At 43.8% G+C, this 20,912-nt stretch overlaps 1 protein-coding gene and 1 long non-coding RNA gene across 7 annotated transcripts; both read right to left on the bottom strand.

Annotated features, from left to right (window-relative positions):
• Positions 1-6,824: 6,824 nt before the first annotated feature.
• Positions 6,825-7,966, bottom strand: LOC121840569. Its single transcript, XR_006079692.1, has 2 exons — positions 7,531-7,966; positions 6,825-6,911 (listed from the first exon to the last, which is right to left on the bottom strand). It is a non-coding gene; the product is annotated as an uncharacterized LOC121840569 (long non-coding RNA).
• A 2,140-nt stretch (positions 7,967-10,106) lies between these two features.
• On the bottom strand, positions 10,107-20,291 carry LOC112223187 (regulator of chromosome condensation). Of its 6 annotated transcripts, XM_024386234.2 has the most exons (12): positions 20,150-20,290; positions 19,149-19,280; positions 18,764-18,957; positions 17,339-17,518; positions 15,292-15,388; positions 14,951-15,073; positions 14,653-14,799; positions 14,157-14,276; positions 13,875-14,027; positions 13,668-13,715; positions 10,509-10,711; positions 10,107-10,159 (listed from the first exon to the last, which is right to left on the bottom strand). In XM_024386234.2, the coding sequence occupies exons 2-11, from the start codon at positions 19,222-19,224 to the stop codon at positions 10,554-10,556; spliced, it is 1,296 nt and encodes a 431-aa protein (XP_024242002.1). In that variant the 5' UTR covers positions 19,225-19,280; positions 20,150-20,290; the 3' UTR covers positions 10,107-10,159; positions 10,509-10,553. The 6 variants fall into 6 exon arrangements, with proteins under 6 accessions (XP_024242002.1, XP_024242004.1, XP_024242001.1 ...); XM_024386236.2 differs by lacking the exon at positions 10,107-10,159 and having other exon boundaries at positions 10,275-10,711; positions 18,764-18,951; positions 20,150-20,291; XM_024386233.2 differs by lacking the exon at positions 10,107-10,159 and having other exon boundaries at positions 10,276-10,711; positions 20,146-20,290.
• Between the last annotated feature and the right edge of the window lie 621 nt (positions 20,292-20,912).

Below are 20,912 nucleotides of genomic sequence, written 5' to 3'. Positions count from 1 at the left end.
GTATTTACAAAATCAACTACTCCTCTGATATATGATCCTCGCCATGTGACAACTTAGCTAAGTAAGGGAAACAAGAATGTGGTAGGACTGGTAGCCCAGCCAGGGTTTCTGCACCTGGTCATAGGTGCATAGTTTTTTTCCACTTCCTCAACTCAACAGGACCTACAGAGGATTGTAAGTCAGAGATATCAGTGGGAGAGAAAAGGTTAAGCAAGTGAAAGAGCAAGTGAAACCATCTGTAACACAGGGGCCTCTACAGAGACAGCCACCGCCTTAGCATTACCTTGGGAGACAGGGTCAGAAGAGTTAGTTTGAGCGAGGCACTTCCAAACATCAACTTCAGAAGGGCGCAAAATAGCCTTTAGTAAGTTAACAAGTTTTTAATGAGAGCTTGTCTTACCTGACTTAGTCAGGAACCCACGCTGTAGCCACAGAGTACCAAAATCATGTACCTGTATCGATAGTAGCAGACTGGCCTTTAGCTAATATGCAAGCTCTGGTGAGTGCAAAGAGTTCTGCTGCTTGAGCAGAAAGGTGGGAGGGTAATTTAGCATTTTCCAGTGTGGTTAAGGCAGTAGTAACCGCATACGCAACCAATGGTTCTCCTTTCTCAGAACGCTGAGCAGAGCCATCTACAAACAGTTCCAAATCAGCATTTTGCAAAGGGACATCAGTTAAATCTGACCTTGGTTTAGATACAAGCTCCACCAGAGCAACACAGTCGTGCGGCTCTCCATCATCCTCGGTAGGCAACAAAGTAGCAGGATCTAACACAGTGCACCTCTTCAGTGTCGCATGAGACATTGTCAAAATAACATTCTGATAATGGAGCAGTCGAGCTGGTGTTAGATGGGCCATCTTTGCCTGTGAAATAAGAGAATGTACAGCATAAGGAACGTGTACAGTGAGTTCACACATGGTAACAATGTCTGCACAAGCCATCACAGCTTCAGTAGCAGCAGCCACAGCTCTCAAACAACAAACCAGACCTCTTGCCACACTGTCCAGCCGTTTGGAATAATACCCAACAGGACGCTGCTTTCCTCTTTGATCCTGTGTTAGAACAGAAGACATAAAATCATTTTTCTCAAAAACAAAAAGGTTAAAGGGTTTAGAATGGTCAGGGAACCTCAAACAGGGAGAAGTAGTCATGAGTTGTTTTAGTATGGTCAGAGCCACCAGTCCCTTGGATATTCACTTAATTTTGTCATTCATAGCCATTTTGTGGCCATAAATAAGGTCAAAAAGAGGCTGCACCATCTCACCATAGTCAGGTAACCACACCCTACAATACCCTGCCATACCAGTCATGTGTTGTTTAGTAACCGGCTGTGGGACGGAGAGAATAGCCTGTATCCTCTCTGTACCCAGTTGCCTGCCATTGGGAGTGATGTCATGACCTAGATACTTCACTATCTGTGAAACTGTTACGCACGCCTCTATGAAGAGGGAACGCAACTCCCTGCTACAACTAAACTCTCCGTGAAGTGAAAAAGGTATGGACTGTAGGTGCAAGTAAGAATGACAACAGGCAGAATGTGGTACCGTTTACAAGGACTTTATTCCTTTACACGGTAATATGGGGAAAAGGGGCTGGACGGAACCAAAGCAAAGAAAGTAAATCTCAAAGCCCCCCCCTCTCCTATCTTACCTGCCTACCCACTACTTACCTAATTTAGCACTACCTGGTGCCCTAACCAAAATACAGGGGGTGGTCCGCCCAGGTCTTACCTAGTGTGCCTAGACAGTGAATATACTACGGGTATATGTATGCCCGCGGGCCTCTTGCCTAGGCACTCCCAAGGTGCCTTCCCCTTCTCCCCTGGGAACAAATGAAACAGAATATTAAACAATTTCACAAACAAACTAAGAAACAAAGGACATCAAATAAGCTCCATCTGAGCAACAAACTCAAAAAACATACCAACTTCCCAGCAATGAACTCCCAGCAAGATCAACCTCTAGCAAAATCTCTCTGCCATGACCTCCCAGAAATCTCTCTGCCATGACCTCCCAGAAATCTCTCTGCCATGACCTCCCAGAAATCTCTCTGCCATGACCTCCCAGAAATCTCTCTGCCATGACCTCCCAGAAATCTCTCTGCCATGACCTCCCAGAAATCTCTCTGCCTGACCTCCCAGAAATCTCTCTGCCATGACCTCCCAGAAATCTCTCTGCCATGACCTCCCAGAAATCTCTCTGCCATGACCTCCCAGAAATCTCTCTGCCATGACCTGACCTCCCAGAAATCTCTCTGCCATGACCTCCCAGAAATCTCTCTGCCATGACCTCCCAGAAATCTCTCTGCCATGACCTCCCAGAAATCTCTCTGCCATGACCTCCCAGAAATCTCTCTATCACAATCAATCTCAGCAACCCCTACCTCCAAATATCTCTAGCAAATCTCTCTAGCAAAATCTCTGCAATGACCTCCCAGAAAATCTCTCAGCAACCCCTACCTCCAAATTCTCTAGCAAAATCTCTCAGCAACCCCTACCTCCAAATTCTCTAGCAAAATCTCTCTAGCAAAATCTCTCTAGCAAAATCTCTCTAGCAAAATCTCTCTAGCAAAATCTCTCTAGCAAAATCTCTCTAGCAAAATCTCTCTAGCAAAATCTCTCTAGCAAAATCTCTCTAGCAAAATCTCTCTAGCAAAATCTCTCTAGCAAAATCTCTCAGAAAATCTCTCCCTCCTGAACAGAACACTGGCTTTTATATAGCTTCTGAAGGAATGGGTAATTGGAGACAGCTGTGTCTTGACGAGGGGGCGGGGTCAGCTCTCCAATTAACCATGGAGTCGACCAATCAGCTGCTTGAGGGATTTCAGGAAGCCATTTCCTGAAATAAAACACATGCAAATACACAAACTACAACACATAAACTGGGGAACGTAACAGAAACCAACAGCAACTTTTTCTTTGAAACTTCGTGGCCATTTTCAGCAAGGAATATCAACAGAGCATGAGTATCAGTTTCACAACCTTCCATTGAGCTGGAGCACAACAACATATCATCTACATACTGAATCAGAGTGCTGCCCTCAGGGGGTATAAAACCATCCAGATTTTGCGCTGAAAATAATTGCAGTGGATTCCACGTAGCCTATAGGCATCGCTGTCCACATAAATCTCTTATTGAGAAACATGAAGGTGAACCAGAACTGAGACTCTGGTGCCACAGGAATACTGAAAAACGCATTAGCCAAATCAATCACAGAGAACCACTCTGCTGTGGGTGGTACCGCCCCCAACAGAGAACATTAGGAACCACCGGGGCACGGGCAAAAACTGCAGCGTTCATAGGCCTTTAAGTCCAGGACAAATCTCCAATCACCTGAAAGTTTTCAAACAGGCAAGATAGGGATGTTACAGGGTGATTCTGGACAGGGAATTAAAGCGCCATTAGCTAACAGGGATGCATGAACAGGAGTAATAACTGCTATTGCCTCCCTACAAAGTGGATACTGTGCTCTAGATGGGCGCCTGGTATCTTCAGGAGTGACTACCATTGGCTCAGATCCCTTCATCCTCCCAAAATCATACTTGTCCCCTAGCCCATAGGCATTCAGTCTTCACTCAACAACATGATATTGGCAGAAAAAGAAACCTGATCAACACCATGCACACCCCTCTCAGTTGGCATTTCCCAACGGTGTGGGTAACAACTTGTCAGTGTGCTCGGTGAATACGTTGAGCCATCAGGGCGCATCTCCCAGTCAATAGCATCAACCAAGCATTTCATCCATATACCAGTACCCGCCCATTCTACTCTGATTTTGCCAGGGACACACGCAGTGCGCTATCGTCAAACAGGTAGGGCTCTTTCTGTGCAGGGGTTAGATTAACCCATAAGGCACAGAAATCACCGCTACAGTATAAACACTCACACTGCACTGATTCATCCTGTAATGTAGCACACAGCCATTGTTTCTCATAATGGCGATCTCTTGTCAATGGTGAAAAATGGGAGGTGCAATGTAAGCCTGCTTCAGACATGAAAAAATCAAATCAAATTTTATTTGTCACATACACATGGTTAGCAGATGTTAATGCGAGTGAAGCGAAATGCTTGTGCTTCTAGTTCCGACAATGCAGTAATAACCAACAAGTAATCTAACTAACAATTCCAAAACTATTGTCTTATACACAGTGTAAGGGGATAAAGAATATGTACATAAGGATATATGAATGAGTGATGGTACAGAGCAGCATAGGCAAGATACAGTAGATGGTATCGAGTACAGTATATACATATGAGATGAGTATGTAAACAAAGTGGCATAGTTAAAGTGGCTAGTGATACATGTATTACATAAGGATACAGTGGATGATATAGAGTACAGTATATACAGTGCCTTGCAAAAGTATTCGGCCCCCTTGAACTTTGCGACCTTTTGCCACATTTCAGGCTTCAAACATAAAGATATAAAACTGTATTTTTTTGTGAAGAATCAACAACAAGTGGGACACAATCATGAAGTGGAACGACATTTATTGGATATTTCAAACTTTTTTAACAAATCAAAAACGGAAAAATTGGGCGTGCAAAATTATTCAGCCCCCTTAAGTTAATACTTTGTAGCGCCACCTTTTGCTGCGATTACAGCTGTAAGTCACTTGGGGTATGTCTCTATCAGTTTTGCACATCGAGAGACTGAAATGTTTTCCCATTCCTCCTTGCAAAACAGCTTGAGCTCAGTGAGGTTGGATGGAGAGCATTTGTGAACAGCAGTTTTCAGTTCTTTCCACAGATTCTCGATTGGATTCAGGTCTGGACTTTGACTTGGCCATTCTAACACCTGCGTATGCATATGAGATGAATAATGTAGGGTAAGTAACATTATATAAGGTAGCATTGTTTAAAGTGGCTAGTGATATATTTACATAATTTCCCATCAATTCCCATTATTAAAGTGGCTGGAGTTGAGTCAGTGTCAGTGTGTTGGCAGCAGCCACTCAATGTTAGTGGTGGCTGTTTAACAGTCTGATGGCCTTGAGATAGAAGCTGTTTTTCAGTCTCTCGGTCCCAGCTTTGATGCACCTGTACTGACCTCGCCTTCTGGATGATAGCGGGGTGAACAGGCAGTGGCTCGGGTGGTTGATGTCCTTGATGATCTTTATGGCCTTCCTGTAACATCGGGTGGTGTAGGTGTCCTGGAGGGCAGGTAGTTTGCCCCCGGTGATGCGTTGTGCAGACCTCACTACCCTCTGGAGAGCCTTACGGTTGAGGGCGGAGCAGTTGCCGTACCAGGCGGTGATACAGCCCGCCAGGATGCTCTCGATTGTGCATCTGTAGAAGTTTGTGAGTGCTTTTGGTGACAAGCCGAATTTCTTCAGCCTCCTGAGGTTGAAGAGGCGCTGCTGCGCCTTCTTCACGATGCTGTCTGTGTGAGTGGACCAATTCAGTTTGTCTGTGATGTGTATGCCGAGGAACTTAAAACTTGCTACCCTCTCCACTACTGTTCCATCGATGTGGATAGGGGGTGTTCCCTCTGCTGTTTCCTGAAGTCCACAATCATCTCCTTAGTTTTGTTGACGTTGAGTGTGAGGTTATTTTCCTGACACCACACTCCGAGGGCCCTCACCTCCTCCCTGTAGGCCGTCTCGTCGTTGTTGGTAATCAAGCCTACCACTGTTGTGTCGTCCGCAAACTTGATGATTGAGTTGGAGGCGTGCGTGGCCACGCAGTCGTGGGTGAACAGGGAGTACAGGAGAGGGCTCAGAACGCACCCTTGTGGGGCCCCAGTGTTGAGGATCAGCGGGGAGGAGATGTTGTTGCCTACCCTCACCACCTGGGGGCGGCTCGTCAGGAAGTCCAGTACCCAGTTGCACAGGGTCTCGACCCCGCCCTGAGCTTGGAGGGTACTATGGTGTTGAATGCCGAGCTGTAGTCAATGAACAGCATTCTCACATAGGTATTCCTCTTGTCCAGATGGGTTAGGGCAATGTGCAGTGTGGTTGAGATTGCATCGTCTGTGGACCTATTTGGGCGGTAAGCAAATTGGAGTGGGTCTAGGGTGTCAGGTAGGGTGGAGGTGATATGGTCCTTGACTAGTCTCTCAAAGCACTTCATGATGACGGAAGTGAGTGCTACGGGGCGGTAGTCGTTTAGCTCAGTTACCTTAGCTTTCTTGGGAACAGGAACAATGGTGGCCCTCTTGAAGCATGTGGGAACAGCAGACTGGTATAGGGATTGATTGAATATGTCCGTAAACACACCGGCCAGCTGGTCTGCGCATGCTCTGAGGGCGCGGCTGGGGATGCCGTCTGGGCCTGCAGCCTTGCGAGGGTTAACACTGCCATTGAATGTGGCTGAGTGTTTGGCATGCCATCAGAGGGTACTGTTGATACATATCTGGTGCTGGATCATATGGTGAGGGTGTCGGCGGGATTATCTTCCTTCGCAGACGGCTCTTGAGTGGAGGGGAAGAGAGTAGGGGAGCTACTGCTCCATTCTGAAAGGAGGTTTCACTGCTGTCGTCATCATCCTCCACAGGGGTGGCTGGGGGTGGTTGTGAGAAGGGGTTGCTGCTCCTCCTACCCGCTGCACCCTTTCTGATTGGTTTTGACATTCCACCCAGCATAGCCAGTCCAGAGAGCATTTTGTCCACCGCTGCTGCTAGGGGAGATTCATATGGGAGGAGAGGCACAGGAGTGAACTGTGGAGTTGGGGGAGGAGACAGCAGAGTGCAGAGCAAGGGCATCCACTGGGTCGTTTGGATCAGGCGGAGGCAGGAGAAGGAGGCCGACAGCTGCAGCAGGCATCGGCAACACTGGGTGGAGATTGTGAGGAGAAGAATAGGGAGGGGGGAAATCTCTCTCATCGTCTCTTGCCTATTCTTCCTTACTGTCTCATCTGTCTGTGTTCCCTTCTTTCTCAGTCTGTACTACCATATTTTAACGGGGCTTTCCCTGAATGGGTTAAATCAAATCAAAGTTTATTTGTCACGTGCGCGGAATACAACAGCTATAGACCTTACAGTGAAATGCTTACTTACAGGCTCTATCCAATAGTGCAAAAAAGGTATTAGGTGAACAATAGGTAAGTAAAGAAATAAAACAGTAAAAAGACAGGCTATATACAGTAGCGAGGCTATAAAAGTAGCGAGGCTACATACAGACACCGGTTAGTCAGACTGATTGAGGTAGTATGTACATGTACATGTAGATATGGTTAAAGTGACTATGCATATATGATGAACAGAGAGTAGTAGTAGCGTAAAAGAGGGGTTGGCGGGTGGTGGGACACAATGCAGACAGCCTGGTTAGCCAATATGCGAGAGCACTGGTTGGTCGGCCCAATTGAGGTAGTATGGTCCTGCCTTTGTGTGCGCCTGTCTGCCTCTCTTTCCCATTTCCGAAATTTAACCCAGTCTACCTTATCTTTCTTAGTTCCCTCATGAGCTGTTAATCTCTCCCTAACCTCATCCAACAGTGTCACACTCAGTGTCCCTGTCAAAGGAAAACCTCCTTCGAAATGCCACAATTTCGTCTTGTCCAAAATATCCCCCTTCCACTTATCTACTATAACCTTCAGGGCACCCGTTGGGGGATGGAAAATGCTGTGTCCTTTGCTCCCGTGTGCTCCCATGGTTCCTGCTCTTTCAATCATACACACTCACAGAAAACACAAACATGGACACACAGAGGACGAGACAGACAAGATGAAAAAAACAGTTAGCGCTGTTTTTAGATTTCAAACCCTGTCTATATGAGCAGGATACCCCATACCAGTTATCAAAATGATTGCCTAATTAGTGGTCTCAAATAGAGGTAGACCGATTAATCGGCATATTTCACTGAAAGAATAAATGTTATGTTTTCGTTATAGTTTCCGGACTTGACCATATTAATGACCTAAGGCTCGTATTTCTCTGTGTTTATTATATTATAATTAAGTCTATGATTTGATACTTGATAGAGCAGTCTGAGCGGTGGTTGGCAGCAGCAGGCTCATAAGCATTCATTCAAACAGAACGTTCCTGCGTTTTCCAGCAGCTCTTCGCAATGCTTGAAGCACAGCGCTGTTTATGACTTCAAGCCTATCAACTCCTGAGATTAGGCTGGCAATACTATAGTGCCTATAACTACATCCAATAGTCAAAGGTATATGAAATACAAATGGTAGAGAGAAATAGTCCTATAATTCCTACAATAACTATAACCTAAAACTTATTAACTGGGAATATTGAAGACTCGTGTTAAAAGGAACCACCAGCTTTCATATGTTCTGAGCAAGGAACTTTTTACATGGCACATATTGCACTTTTACTTTCTTCTCCAACACTGTGTTTTTGCATGATTTAAACCAAATTGAACATGTTTCATTTTTTATTTGAGACTAAATAGATATTTATGTATTATATTAAGTTAAAATAAAAGTGTTCATTCAGTATTGTTGTAATTGTCATTATTACAAAATACACTGCTCAAAAAAATAAAGGGAACATTAAAATAACACATCCTAGATCTGAATGAATGAAATATTCTTATGAAATACTTTTTTCTTTACATAGTTTAATGTGCTGACAACAAAATCACACAAAAATTATCAATGGAAATCAAATGTATCAACCCATGGAGGTCTGGATTTGGAGTCACACTCAAAATTAAAGTGGAAAACCACACTACAGGCTGATCCAACTTTGATGTAATGTCCTTAAAACAAGTCCAAATGAGGCTCAGTAGTGTGTGTGGCCTCCACGTGCCTGTCTGACCTCCTTACAACGCCTGGGCATGCTCCTGATGAGGTGGCGGATGGTCTCCTGAGGGATCTCCTCCCAGACCTGGACTAAAGCATCCGCCAACTCCTGGACAGTCTGTGGTGCAACGTGGCGTTGGTGGATGGAGCTAGACATGATGTCCCAGATGTGCTCAATTGGATTCAGGTCTGGGGGACGGGCGGGCCAATCCATAGCAACAAATGCCTTCCTCTTGCAGGAACTGCTGACACACTCCAGCCACATGAGGTCTAGCATTGTCTTGCATTAGGAGGAACCCAGGGCCAACCGCACCAGCATATGGTCTCACAAGGGGTCTGAGGATCTCATCTCGGTACCTAGTGGCAGTCAGGCTACCTCTGGCGAGCACATGGAGGGCTGTGCGGCCCCCCCAAAGAAATGCCAACCCACACCATGACTGACCCACCGCCAAACCGGTCATGCTGAGGATGTTGCAGGCAGCAGAACATTCTCCACGGCGTCTCCAGACTCTGTCACATGTGCTCAGTGTGAACCTGCTTTCATCTGTGAAGAGCACAGGGCGCCAGTGGCAAATTTGCCAATCTTGGTGTTCTCTGGCAAATGCCAAACGTCATGCACGGTGTTGGGCTGTAAGCACAACCCCCACCTGTGGACGTCGGGCCCTCATACCACCCTCATGGAGTCTGTTTCTGACTGTTTGAGCAGACACATGCACATGTGGCCTGCTGGAGGTCATTTTGCAGGGCTCTGGCAGTGCTCCTCCTGCTCCTCCTTGCACAAAGGCGGAGGTAGCGGTCCTGCTGCTGGGTTGTTGCCCTCCTACGGCCTCCTCCACGTCTCCTGATGTACTGGCCTGTCTAATGGTAGCGCCTCCATGCTCTGGACACTACACTGACAGACACAGCAAACCTTCTTGCCACAGCTCGCATTGATGTGCCATCCTGGATGAGCTGCACTACCTGAGCCACTTGTGTGGGTTGTAGACTCCGTCTCATGCTACTACTAGAGTGAAAGCACCGCCAGCATTCAAAAGTGACCAAAACATCAGCCAGGAAGCATAGGAACTGAGAAGTGGTCTGTGGTCCCCACCTGCAGAACCACTCCTTTATTGGGGGTGTCTTGCTAATTGCCTATAATTTCCACCTGTTGTCTATTCCATTTGCACAACAGCATGTGAAATTTATTGTCAATCAGTGTTGCTTCCTAAGTGGACAGTTTGACTTCAAAGAAGTGTGATTGACTTGGAGTTACATTGTGTTGTTTAAGTGTTCCCTTTATTTTTTGAGCACTGTGTGTGTATATATATATATATATGTCACAATGCTGTAGACACCTTTGGGAATACGTAGAAAGCGTAAGCTCGTTGATGGTACATTCACAGCTGAATAGGGAGTCATTGGAACACAGCGCTTTCAAAACCTGGGGCACTTCCGGATTGGATTCTTCTCAGGCTTTTGCCTGCAACATCAGTTCTGTTATTCTCACAGACAATATCTTTACAGTTTTGGAAACGTTAGAGTGATTTCTATCCAAAGCTGTCAATTATATGCATATTCTAGCATCTTATCCTGACAAAATATCCCGTTTAAAACAATAACTTTTTTTCACAAAAATGAATATACTGCCCCCTAACACCAAGAGGTTTTAAGAACACTTATCAACTCAACTCAGTCCTGCTAGTTAACCCAGCTGTGGCCCTCTTAATGAAGACCTCACTCTGAGTGTACCCTCAATACAAGATTATTTTTTTTATTGTTTTCTTATCTTTTCATCACTTACTGATATTGTCCAAGGTCACCTCTCTCACCTTTCTACTTTCAGGATCATGGCATCCACCCATGCACTCTTCCTCTCAGATCATTAGGCGGGTCCAGCTCCTCAAAAATTTGTGTGGTATTCCCTGGGATCCCAATTTCTGATCCCCTGTGCACAGTTTACCCAGATCTTCAGGAGCGGTCCACAGGTGAAGTTGCATATCCCATCCTCGTCGACAAAATTGTGGTGGAGACTCTAATCAATAATGAGGAGAGGCAAGGTCAATCACCAATCAGTATATTAATTTATTCAAAATGTATTAATAAGGAAAGCATAGAGCAATTGCTTCTATAATGATGAGGCTGGTCAGCTCAACACTTCCAAGTGTTGTGACGAGTAGCTCTAACATACAAAGAATACAAATATCTTTTATAGAAAAGATACGCTTTTTTAGTCTTCATGACAAACAGCATGGAATGTATGGAATGGGTCACAAGGTGAAACTTGATATATGAGAAAGGAGTATCCCGCAGCCAGATAGCATTTGCTATGAAGACTGTTCTTATTGTTTAGTCTGGCCCTAAGACGAAGTTCCGATCCCATTCCTGGTACTTCATAGCACAGAAACACCAATTAATTATATGGCATAAATCAATTGTCAACTCCAGATACTACCATCTCAAGTAAAACCCCTTCTTGACCACACACCTGGACAAGCTCACTGAGGGGAATGAGCCTCTAGGTCATACACTACTCCAGGATAGGTGCAACATCAGAGAGAACATCCAATGGTTCCAGACACTAGCCCACATCTTTTCTCAGACCGTATCTCCCCCAATACCAAAGGAGGGAGTGACTGGTGCACAGACATTGTGGAGACAAGTAATTGGTTCCCCATTAATCACGCCACCCCTTCATGTGGTTTAGAACATTCACATATGAAGACAATGTTCCCTCCTGTCTTCTCCTTCTGATATTCAACAAGTCAGGCTTGTGAAAGACTAGCCTGACTTATCCCCTCTCTGGGCCCCAGGTACAAAAATATACATTCTAATAACAAGCATATCATAAGCATATTAGCAGATAAGCCATCTTAATTATATATGTTACCTAATTATTTCTGATTCTTCCGCCACACTACACAAAACCCAAACCTTATTTTAAGTGTTTCCAAAATCCCGTGTGAAAAATAAATGGTGGAAAAACAATTAGAACCATTTCCCTGTTTGTCTTAATATTCAGTTGTCACACAACACCACAGATGTCTCAAGTTGAGGGAGCATGCAATTGGTATGCTGACCAGCCGAACAATTAGCAGCATGTCCACCCCGTCGAACAACCGCAAACCACGTGTAATAAAGCCAGTCCAGGACATTCACATCAGGTTTCCTCACCTGCGGGATCACCTGAGGAGTATGTCTGTAATATAGCCTTTTTGTTGGGGAAAACCTAGGCCCTCCCAGGCCCACACATAACTGCACCCCTGCCCAGATGTGAAATCCATAGATGGGGGCATAATAAGATTTATTTCAATTGACTGATTTCCTTATATGAACGGTTTTATTTATTTTACTAGGCAAGTCAATTAAGAACAAGTTCTTAATTACAATGACGGCCAAACCCGGACAATTCTGCACCACCCTATGGGACTCCCAATCACAGCCGGTTGTGATACAGCCTGGAATCAAACCAGGGTCTGTAGTATATTTTGGGTCCAAAGTTTATTACTAATCTCACTCAAAACAGTATCGGCTGTAGTCACCAATCTAATTTTTATCTACCCTACCGAGTACTGTGAAATCCAATAGCCAGAACCTTTTCGCGACACCGTTGCTTCATCTACTAACCAGGAAGGGTGAGGGTCACCTCATATTTGATCACATTGGTTGATGAGTTAAGAGATCAAGCTGAGACACTAAGGAGGGAGAGATCTGAGGCATCATAGACTGGTGAGACTGTCAGTCTTAGATGGTCAGGGCAACCATTAGAGAAGCACAGGAACAGTGTGAAAGCCCCCCTAATAGTGTCATAAACTGCTAAATGAAATTTAAAAGTGAAGGACACTGCATATTGCAAACGGAATGGATTGCCCACCCATCAAAATCAAATTCTGTCAAAGGAGAACAGGCACTACAAACAGTGGGATGAGGCCATGCTCGTCAATTAAGTGCGTAGAAAAGGCTCTTTAGCATTTCTGGGCTTTTTAAGACGATTTCACATCCGAGTCATTAGTCAGATGAAAGCCAGTAGAAAAATCCAAGGACGCAACATTTCCCTTCTCACTAGCACAAAAGTAGCCTGTAGCATTGCTCTCTGCCCCAGAACAATCATTTGCAACTTCAAGTGATTTTAATTTATGTTGGCTGCCTTATAGAAATATACGTTGGCAGACTGATAAATGTGAGGCTGTTGTACTCAAATCATCACTATGGCCATCTACTAATTGGGCCCTCAATGTATTACGAGCACCAACCCCTGAACAAAGTTTGTCATTGCAGTACGCAAACCAAAAGAAAGATCAAAACAGTAAAATTGTACTTTTATTTCCAAGTTGGACCAGCAAATAATTGTGCAAGGGGATACAGTGAACAGCTGTCTAAACTACATGGTTCAAGAACCCTTAGGCCAGACTTTCAAATGAAAGGACCTTGCTGACAAGAAATACTAGTACTCATCTTACAGATGCCAGGGGGGTATTCTTAAAAGGCTGTGACTTGGGATTTCATTAAAAGGCTCGTCCATTATTTCTCCCACAAACATACCAGACTGGCATCCTAAAGATTCTCATTTTAAAAAATAACTAAGCATAAACTGGATTTAAAATGTTTTGTTTCTCTTGCTTGTTGATCACAATCTACTGAACCACATCAAAAACATTAGGGGATTTTTGCACTGAGCGGGACAGATCAGAGCCCTCTAACATAGACTAGCCTCTTTCCCATCACCACGTTCCCACTCCGGGTTACCTGGCTCAGCACAGGAAGTCACATTCAGCCACAAACCCCTCCCCCACATGTAGGCATTTAACACAGATCATTCTGGTACAGACCAACAAGGGCAACCTTCCCCTGCCTGAGGATACATCAACTCTCCTGCTTGTCTTTGACCAGTAGGATTGTGTGCTGCCCGCCGCTGGCCACCATCAGTACTATGCGGTTCTCCAGCTGCTTGCCCGTCATCTCTACAGGGCTCCATTTGTCATCCTCCTCACCTGTGCCAAGCTGGAGGTTAGTGCCCATACCCCAGGCATATGCAGACCCTGCAATAAATACACACATCAGTGGACCATATACAGACACAATGGCCTTGGAGTCATTCCTATCACAATTACACACCATAATGTAGACATGCACAACATCAGCAGGTTAAGCCTTTAATTTTTCATAAACCAGAAGAAACACACTAGCAATGACCTCACCTTGTTTGGTGACAGCATAGCTGACCGACGCCCCACAAGCCACCACCTGGGCTAGATCCAGTCCTTCCACAGGCGTGGGCTCGCTTTTCTCCTCTGCCCCCTGGCCCAGACCCAAACGCCCATACTCCGCCCGGCCCAGGCTGTACACCTTCCCTATAGGGGGACAGAGACATCTTCCCAATTTGTGCTGCACTATGCAGTTGACAGATTCTTGAACAGTCCAAGTTCTGACATAGTTGATCAAGAGTGTTTAAAATAAAAGATGGGCCCCAATACGCTTACCGGCAGAGTCGAGGCAGACTGTGTGGTGCTGTCCCCCTGAGAAGCCAATCCAGTTAATGGTGGAGTTTTTGAAGGAGGTAAGTTTTATTGGAACAAAGCATGTGTTGATGAGTTTGGTCCCTGGAAACAGTACAGAAGTCTATGGTCAATGGGTACTGTGTGACACTCTCCAACCCACCCAACTGCAATTCTAGAGCACATAGACTCAGAGTGTGCATAAATAACCAGGTTCCAGCCAACCTTTTTCTATGCAAGTAAAGTACACGTCTGATAAAATGGCAATCCCTTTATGCACATACTGATATAACCATATCAAAGTAAAAACGTGCATATTCTTTATAAAGATCTTTAAATATCCCATGAAAACCTTGCCAAGTGGATGGAAACCTATAGTTGAAGATGAATTAAGCTCAAATTGGAAGATTAATTTGGAGGATAAAACAAGTTGTTACAGTATTTCTGAAAGTTATCAAATACATTTTTATCTAACACTCACCAAGCTGATGGTAGTTTGACAGTCCAAATCCATAGACGTGGCCTTCTTTTGACACAGCAATGGTCATATAAGCCCCACAGAAGGCATCTGTGAAGTGAACCTTGCCCCTAGACTGGACCTTCACAATCTGAGGTATCAGCAACCGCACTGTAAGCATACAGAAACACATGTCCTGTCACCCACAGCAGTCAAAACAGAGAATAATGGTGCAGATATCCATTCATCATACAAGTGCTCACACCTAAACTACAGCTGAATGAATACTGTGTCAAAATAAATGGTTTCAGTTGGTACATACACAGCCCTTTCCTGCCCCCTCGGTTGGCAAAGAGCTCCGGCACCCTTCCCAGCTGCCCCTGCTCTCCGCAGCCTGATGTGTAGAGGTCACCGCTTGCTGTCAGCATCACCAAGTGGTCATTACCTGGCGGTCAGAGGTCATGAATATTGTCTTATTACCAGGACAGCATTGAGCAAGAAACTATATGGTAGCTGTAGGACAAACATGCCTCTGACCTGCAGAATAAGGAATCAAGTCAGTTCTAATCATTATATTTTTGTGGAATGTGGTCAAAACCTCCGGGAAAGCAGAACTTCTGCAGAGAAACCTTAAAGCTTAGGGACAGATCCCCCATTTCTCACCTGATGCTATTTTCATCACAGGCACTTTCATGGGGACCTTGACAGGCACAGTAACCTTCTTCAGGGGCTCTAGTAGACCAATGACTCCGCTGTTATCCTAAAGCAAACGGGACAATGTGTGAAATTAGTGAGAATTGCAGGTTACCTTAATTTGGTATATGATAAGTAGCATATGCTGCTGCTATTGTATATTATCTGTTACTTTATTCCTAATTATACAGTGCATGTACTGCTGAAGTCGGAAGTTCACATGAAACTCATTTTTCAACCACTCCACAAATTTCTTGTTGAGAAACTATAGTTTTGGCAAGTCAGTTAAGGACATCTACTTTGTGTATGACAAGTAATTTTTCCAACAATTGTTTACAGACAGATTATTTCACTGTATCACACACCAAGTTGACTGTGCATTTAAACAGCTTGGAAAATTCCAGAAAATTATGTCATGGCATTAGAAGCTTCTAATTTGAGTCAATTGGAGGTGTACCTGTGGATGAATTTCAAGGCCTACCTTCAAACTCAGTGTCTTTGCTTGACACCATGGGAAAATCAAAAGAAATCAGCCAAGACCCCAGGGGAAAACATTTTTTGTAGACCTCCACAAGTCTAGTTCATCCTTGGGAGCAATATCCAAACGCCTGAAGGTACCACGTTCATCTGTACAAACAATTGTAGCCAAGTATAAAACACCATGGGACCACGCAGCTGTCATACCGCTCAGTAAGGAGACGCGTTCTGTCTCCTAGAGATGAATGTACTTTGGTGCGAAAAGAGCAAATCATCCCCAGAACAGCAAAGGACCCTGTGAAGATGCTGGAGGAAACAGGTACAAAAAGTATCTATATCCACAGTTAAACGAGTCCTATATTGACATAACCTGAAAGGCCGCTCAGCAAGGAAGAAACCACTGCTCCAAAACCGCCATAAAGAAAGCCAGACTACGGTTTGAGAAATGTCCTCTGGTCTGATGAAACAAAAATAGAACTGTTTGACCATAATGACCATCGTTATGTTTGAAGGAAAAAGGGGGAAGGCTTGCAAGCCGAAGAACACAATCCCAACCATGAAGCACAGGGGTGGCAGCATCATGTTGTGGGGGTGCTTTTCTGCAGGAGGGGCTGGTGCACTTCACAAAATAGATGGCATCATGAGGGAGGTAAATTATGTGGATATATTGAAGCAACATGTCAAGACATCAGTCAGAAAGTGAATGCTCGGTTGCAAATGAGTCTTCTAAATGGACAATGACCCCAAGCATACTTCCAAAGTTGCGGCAAAATGTCTTACGGACAACAAAGTCAAGGTATTGGAGTGGCCATCACAAAACCCTGACCTCAATCCCATAGAATGTTGGGGGCAGAACTGAAAAAGCGTGTGCGAGCAAGGAGGCCTACAAACCTGAATCCTTTACACCAACTCTGTCAGGAGGAATGAGCCAACAGTCACCCAACTTATGGTGGGAAGCTTGTGGAAGGCTAACCGAAACATTTGACCCAAGTAAAAAAATGTAAAGGCAATGCTACCAAATACTAATTGAGTGTACGTAAACTTCTGACCCACTGGGAATGTGATGAAAGAAATAAAAACACTATTATTCTGACATTTCACATTATTAAAATAAAGAGGTGATCTAACTGAATTAAGACCGGGAATTCTTACTAGGATTAAATGTCAGGAATTGTGAAAAACTGAGTTTATATGCATTTGGCTAAGGTGCATGTTAATGTCCCGACTTCAACTGTACATATCTACCTCGTACTCAGTACAGATACCCTGTGTATATAACCAAGTTATCATTACTCACTGTGTATTTATTCATTTTTTAATGTTAATTTCTATTCTTTCTCTGCATTGTTGAGAAAAGCCCATAAGTAAGCATTTCACGGTTAGTCCACACCTGTTGTGTACAAAGCATGTGACTAATAAACTAATCAAATGGAATACAATTTTAAGGCAGATGCAAGTCAATTTAAGATTATTTGAGTAACGGAATGGCACAACAGTTTCCAGGGTGTTTGACAGCGGTTAAACCCTGTCCCCTACTCACCCTGAAGGAGCCCCAAATGTATACTGCACCATCATCTGTGAGTGCAGCTGTGTGACTGTCCCCAGCAGACACCTGAACCACCCTCTCGTCCAGGGCCACCTTCCCTGGCACCATCTCGGAGCCCTCTTCTGTCGTCTCTCGACCCAGAGCACCCTCATCATTGCAGCCAAACGTGTAGATCTACACCAGTGACAAGCATCTGGTTACTAAGTCATATTTCATTAAAATACGGTTTCCCAGCCCCAGATTAATCCCCAGCATGTATATTCACAAAGTATCTCCCAAGTAGGAGTACTGCTCTAGGATCAGTTTTGCCTTTTAAATAAGAGTGAGGTGACTTTATCCTAGATCAGCACTCGATGGGCCAGTGTTAATTTTGACAGCCATTTTAGATTTAGCCTTGTAGTCTTAGCTATCAGGCGGTTTAGAAATGTCCTCTTTTGTCACATTTTACTCTACATTTTTTCCCTCATTTTCCCTCATGAAATAATTAATTAATTAAATTAATTTACCTCCAACTTCAATAAATGTTCACATTAAGATAGTAGGCCTATTTGGACAAGGCTATTTCCACATAGCTGGCAACATTGCTTGTGGCAGATTGTAACCAATGCCAGCCATAATTTATCATATAAACAATTTAGGCCCATACAACTCATATTTTCTCCCCATCACAACCTTGTGATGTGGGTAAATAACAGTAATCCCCCCCCTTTTTTTAAAGTGGGAAAACCTGAGCTTTCCAACAACTCCAAAATTATTAATGTACTCCTAACACTTCAGCAAATAGCCTTAGCATTTCCAATCAAGAAAAAGCAACGGCCCTCGCAATTGCCGCATGCGAGAGCATCACAGATGAATAACAGAGCACAAAGTAAGAGCTTCTGATGTGATCAAAGCAAAAATAGCCCATATGAAAGTAAGAGTGTAAACATTGGTTCTAGTTGAGGTTAGTTACAATTGAAGGGTCCTCAAAAGAGAGGAGTTACTGGAGTGTCCTCCTGGTAGCTGTGTGTGGTAGAGCCAGACAGATCAGCTTAATCAGCCAGCGCAACTGAAAGACCACAGAGGATTGCATTATATTCCAAAGGCATGCATGCTCATGATTGGACACAATCATAAGAGTTCATGGAATTCTCCAAATGAAAAATATTTTTTCAATAGTTTGTTTTTCTTCAGGGCATCGCATATCGTTATCATCACTTGGTTGTCAGGAAAAATAAGTAATTGACAAGTATTTTTTGTAATTGTTGATGAAATAAACACGGCGCCGAGACAATTCATGAATACAGGGCCTGAACTAAAAAGCTCTTAGATATTCTCAATTGAGCATGCTTTAAAAGACCAGTAGCATGGTTAATCTGAATTTATGAAATTGGATGCAGTATCTTGACAGTTGTAGTTGGATCTGCCGCCTTCACTCACATTTCCAGTGTCACTGAGACAGACTGTGTGCATGCCCCCCGCCGCCACCTGCACCACACCCTCAGGCAGTGTCACCAGGGCCGGCCTCTTCCTCTCCATTATGTCCTCTCCCAGACCCAGCTGTCCTACGTCCCCTTGGCCCAGCACTAGAACCAGACCCTTCTCCTCCCCATGGCTGCTGTGGGAAACTGACACTAACAGTATTGTTTAATCCAAACTGTAGTATCTTTATGAAAACAGCAAAATTAACAAGCAGAGACGCTGATGAAGATTTTATTTCAAAAGGACTCATACTAGGGTGTGTTCAAGTAGTCAGCTTGACAAAGAGATTGAACATCTCACAATAGACTTCATATTGGCTTAATGGAGTTAGTCCATGGCTTACCTTTAACTTTCTTAGGATCCTTTACTTCCTCTTGTTTACTTTCCTTTTGTCTCTTAGGAGCCTTCTTTGCAGGCATGGCTGCAACAGACCCTGCACAAAACTAGTGTGAGAAGACTTGAGGGGGAAACAAGCCTGTAATGAACAGAAAATGAAGACTGCATTTAAAATAGCAAACAATTGTTTTAGGAAGGTCATTAGAGGAAGAACTATTCCAGATAACAGTTCCAATACTGGGGTACAGTAATATTGCTGCAGTAGGATATCAGTTACAAAATAAATGTGACCTATGAAAGAGGGCAGTGTAGTTTGACTTGAACAGATGTCAGGAACTAGCTATTCATTCAACCAGTGCGGACAGCTGTTCCACAAGTTGTACGTGCAGCGAGACTTGGACTAGAGTAGGGAGGTGTGCAACGTTACGACCGAAAAGGCGCACAACAATAACGTTAGCTAGTTGTTCCCGGCTGCAAACAACCACCCTGTTAACTTCAGCCATGTAGATGATAACGTTACACGTCCCAAGAACATGATGATGGCTATAGCTAGTACTGACCTCAATTATCGGTACATGTGTTATACTGGTGTAACTTACATTGTTAAAGTAAATACAGAACTTCGTCAGCTAGAACTAAGCTAATGTTCGCATACAGGCGCCTGTTACTGCAATGACAACGTTAAGTTATCTAGCTAACATTAGCTGGCTAATATTTGGAAAATTAGTTTGTTTAAACCATAAAGTGTGCTAACGTGTTCGCTATTTTACCAACACAAAGCTAACGCGATCTAGCTACATTTTAAACGGGAAGGCTAGGCTAGCTAACAAGTTCAACAGGAGTTGGATAACGTTATCTGAAAGTTAGCTTGCTAGCTGATTCATTGGTACATGGATGAACATATCAGACTAAACTAATAAAAATAACTAAACATCTCGTAGTTATTTTAAGATAACAGGATATACGAGTTTTCCCCCAAGTAAAAATATTAAATATCCACATACTTGCCTGTACCGTGGATCACTTTGGTAGCTGACAGAGACGAAACCACACTCGTGCGGTGTACTGTATGCTATCCCAGTCTACAACTGTTCCACACAGAACACGCGCCATCAATTTTTAAAGAGACAGTGGCCGTGTTAGACGTCTGTCTTACTTATTACTGCACACTGTATGTACCATTTAGAACGTACCGTTAAGTAAAAATGAATGCAGTCTTAACGTATGCATAGACTTGACAGAATTAGTAGCAAAAGGTAAATGTTGAACTTTTGTTGCACACAATATCCATTAAAAACAGTTTGACTGCAGAATCGATTATGCTGCAATGGCTGTCAGTCTGATCAAGGTGTTAAAGCTGCACTATACAGAAATGGCTCCACCATTTGCTAAAATTCAAATAGTTATAATACGTTAATGTGACAAAACAAGCACTTCTAGAGTAGATAATCATTGTACCAGCTAAACCGCTGTGAAATATATTTTCCATAACAAAAAAATATCGTATTGTCAGCTGTTTGAAGCTGATGTACAAAGCACAAAGTAAAGCAAAAACTCAATTTAACAGGAAGCATAGAAATAGCGCACATAAAATAGATCTAGCGCTTCTTAGACTTGCTTTGAATGAGAGAATGACAGATCTATAACTAATATTTCTATGTGAATATGGTCAGTTTGCCCCAAAAGTTACATATTGCAGTTTTAAACTTGCTTGTCACTAAAACAAATACTATCGCCATCTACTGGCTGTGGTTAATCTCTACCACATACA

This window comes from Oncorhynchus tshawytscha, linkage group LG23 (assembly GCF_018296145.1).
Source record: "Oncorhynchus tshawytscha isolate Ot180627B linkage group LG23, Otsh_v2.0, whole genome shotgun sequence".
Taxonomy (NCBI): domain Eukaryota; kingdom Metazoa; phylum Chordata; class Actinopteri; order Salmoniformes; family Salmonidae; genus Oncorhynchus; species Oncorhynchus tshawytscha.
This window is presented reverse-complemented; position numbering and strand designations above follow the sequence as displayed.